Source organism: Hordeum vulgare, chromosome 3H, assembly GCF_904849725.1.
Source record: "Hordeum vulgare subsp. vulgare chromosome 3H, MorexV3_pseudomolecules_assembly, whole genome shotgun sequence".
In the NCBI taxonomy this organism is placed as follows: Eukaryota; Viridiplantae; Streptophyta; class Magnoliopsida; order Poales; family Poaceae; genus Hordeum; species Hordeum vulgare.
This window is the reverse complement of record NC_058520.1, coordinates 455069646-455072682: the sequence shown is the minus strand read 5'-3', so window position 1 is coordinate 455072682 and position 3037 is coordinate 455069646. Positions and strand designations below refer to the sequence as shown.

At 58.3% G+C, this 3037-nt stretch overlaps 2 protein-coding genes across 2 annotated transcripts; one reads left to right on the top strand and one right to left on the bottom strand.

Moving 5' to 3' along the window:
- Positions 1-292: 292 nt before the first annotated feature.
- On the top strand, positions 293-1490 carry LOC123440157 (late embryogenesis abundant protein 14-like). Its single transcript, XM_045116728.1, has 3 exons — positions 293-463; positions 544-1017; positions 1112-1490. The coding sequence occupies exons 1-3, from the start codon at positions 404-406 to the stop codon at positions 1253-1255; spliced, it is 678 nt and encodes a 225-aa protein (XP_044972663.1). The 5' UTR covers positions 293-403; the 3' UTR covers positions 1256-1490.
- A 99-nt stretch (positions 1491-1589) lies between these two features.
- On the bottom strand, positions 1590-2533 carry LOC123440156 (germin-like protein 1-2). The gene has a single exon (XM_045116726.1). The coding sequence runs from the start codon at positions 2430-2432 to the stop codon at positions 1764-1766; it is 669 nt and encodes a 222-aa protein (XP_044972661.1). The 5' UTR covers positions 2433-2533; the 3' UTR covers positions 1590-1763.
- Positions 2534-3037: the final 504 nt, after the last annotated feature.

Below are 3037 nucleotides of genomic sequence, written 5' to 3'. Positions count from 1 at the left end.
TATATTTAGAAACGGAGAGAGTAGATGACATGACAATGGGTTATAGCCAGCAGCTGGCTATTCTACTTCCTCTAACCCACCGTGTCCTACTTCCTTCGTATTTTTGCGATTCTTTTCTCCCCCTGCATCAGTTCGAACCAGGCAAATGCGGACACCTGGGAATCCCCGCTCTTCACAACGCGTGTCCTACCAACGTGGCGCTCGTGTACACGCGCCCGCGCGCCACGTGCCCGGGCATGTCTCCCAGCTCAACCGCTATAAAGACACCAGCCGATCAAGCTGCTCATCACATCAGCACAGCTTCCAAACCAACCTAGCAGTACTTTGTACACTTTTCAAGCCCTATCCAGTTCTAGTTTCTGCACACTTCTCGAGCCTCTCTATCCAGCTTGCATTCGAAGAAATGGCTTCTCGTCAGGACCAGGCTAGCTACCGCGCCGGGGAGGCCAAGACCCGCGCCGAGGTCAGCTTCGTGCGCGCTCTGCCGTGCCGACGTGCCGGTTTTGACAGGTGCTTACACTGGTTTTCGTGCGTGCGTTGCAGGAGAAGACGGGGTACGTCGTCGGCGCGGCGCAGGAGAAGGCGAGGGAGGCCAAGGACACGGCATCCGACGCCGCGGGCCGCGCCATGGACAAGGGCCGCGGCGCCGCAGAAGCGACCAAGGAGAAGGGCTACGAGGCCAAGGACGCGTCGTCGGACGCCACGGGCCACGCCATGGACAAGGGCCGCGGCGCCGCGGAGGCGACCAAGGAGAAGGGCTACGAGGCCAAGGACAAGGCGGCCGGCACCGCGCAGCAGACCGGGAGCTACATTGGCCAGACGGCCGAGGCCGCCAAGCAGAAGGCGGCCGGCGCCGCCCAGTATACCATCGACACCGCCCGTGCCGGCACCCAGCAGACCGGGAACTACATCGGGCAGACGGCCGAGGCCGCCAAGCAGAAGGCCGGCGCCGCCGCGCAGTATGCCATGGACACCGCCGTGGCCGGCAAGGACAAGACAGGCAGCCTCCTCGTGCAGGTAGGACGATCTCTGTCGCATTCTTGCTCGTCGTAATCGCTCAATCTTGTAAACAGACGTGCGAAAGATGACCGCGCGTGGATCTTGTGTGCAGGCAGGAGAGACGGTGAAGGGCGCGGCGGTGGGTGCGAAGGACGCGGTGATGAACACGATCGGAATGGGCGGCGGCACCAACGGCAGCACCGACGTCCCCGCCAAGGACACCAGCACGTACAAGCCCGGGACCAGGGATTACTAATCGTGCCATTGTCGAGGCGCCCCATGATGTATCTTTCTAGTACTAAGCTACACTGGTTTAATTTCTACGTGGCGATCTGTCGCCACTTTGGTTTCTAAAATCAGCTTACCTCGTGGAGGTTGTAACTTGTCAGGACCTAGACAAATGCACAATGAGGCATTCCTGACCCCTCCCTTTCATGCTTTGTTTCCGTGTTTCAGAATCTAATAAAAAAGTTGGAATCGTAGATTATCTCTGTAATCCTGCTCACAGTACAGTACTGTGCCGTGCGCACATATTTGTCATCCTGGTGAATTTTTTTTAGTCGTAAAAAACACAACCGTAACTTGTTCTTGTCAATATGAGTAATAATTGCAGCTTGTTGGCCAAACACCAAAAATACACACTGAGGCACATAAAACGATCTCAGAACAGAAGAGTCGGGGTACAGAGACAACAACAAACACACGGATACTGCAGTGTCTTGCATTAGTAGCTGAAACCGCGAGAACACCACTAATATTCAGTGTCAGAAGCCGGCGAATTTGGATTTCATGGCGGTGACATCGTCTTTGCCCATGAGAAAGGTCTTGGTGAGCACCTCCATCGGCATGGCCGGCTCGGTCGCGAAGAGCGCGAGCGTCGGCGTGACCAGGCCCGGCGACTGGGCGTCGAACATGGCCATGAAGACGGCGTCTCCGGTGCCAACGTTGAGCTGGAAGTGCTGCAGGCCGCGGGGCACGACGTAGAGCTCGTTCTCCTTCACCACCTTGGTGAAGAGCCGGTTGGTCGCCGAGGTGAACCCGACCATGACCTCGCCCTTGAGCACCAGCACCAGTTCCGAGCCCCGAGGGTGCGAGTGCGGCGGGTTGAGGCCGCCCGGGGCGAGGTCGGTGCGCGTGATGGAGAGGCCCAGCGTGTTCAGGCCCGGGAATGCCGACACGGTGGCGCGCGTGGAGTTGACGCCGAAGGGGTTGGTGTCTGTTCTGGGCGCGGCGACCATGGCGTCGGAGAAGAAGTCGTCGTCCACCACTGTCGATGTCGCCTTGCAGGGGAACCCGTCGACCGTCGTGGCGGCCTTGAGGTCGGCCACGCAGAAGTCCTGGAGCGGCGGCGGGTCCGAGAGGACGCCGGGCACCGCAGCAAACGTCGCCGCCAGCAGCAGCACCTGGAGCATCACGGAGCGAGCCGATGCCATCAGGCGTCCCGCGTACGTGTATCGATCGATCCTAGGCACGTAGCCTACGCGAGTTGCTTCCCGGCCTGGCGTTTGGTTCCGTGGAATGGCAACGTGCTCTTGGCGGTGACACTGTCTTGCAGCTCGTTCGGTATAAATAGATCGCGATGCACGCAGCATTGCATTGCACGGGTGATGAGCTGATGGACCGATGCTGTTGCAGGCGGTTTACTGGGTCGCCAAGTGGATGCATGACAGCCAGTGAGGAACCAATGATAACACGAATGCCAAAAAATACGTAGGAAGGAACCAATGATAACGCGCGGAAGGGCCAATGTTGGTCGTCGTGACCGTTTGTCGTTGTCTACTGCGGCACCATTTGGCCCCGGATGGCACTCAGATTTCCGGCAGCGACGGGTTCTGGTGTTTGTGTGCGGCGCGGCCATACAAAAATGCCAATCCGCGTATGGGTCCTCTTCGATTCAAGCTCCTTCATGATGCTTCCATTTGTGGTGCGCTGGTGCACAAACACCTCTGTTTGGGAAATGGCCTGTCCGCTTATGGCATCTTCAAAGCGGGCCCTTAGAGTAACTCCAACCGCCCACCCAAAAAGTTACAGTTTTTGG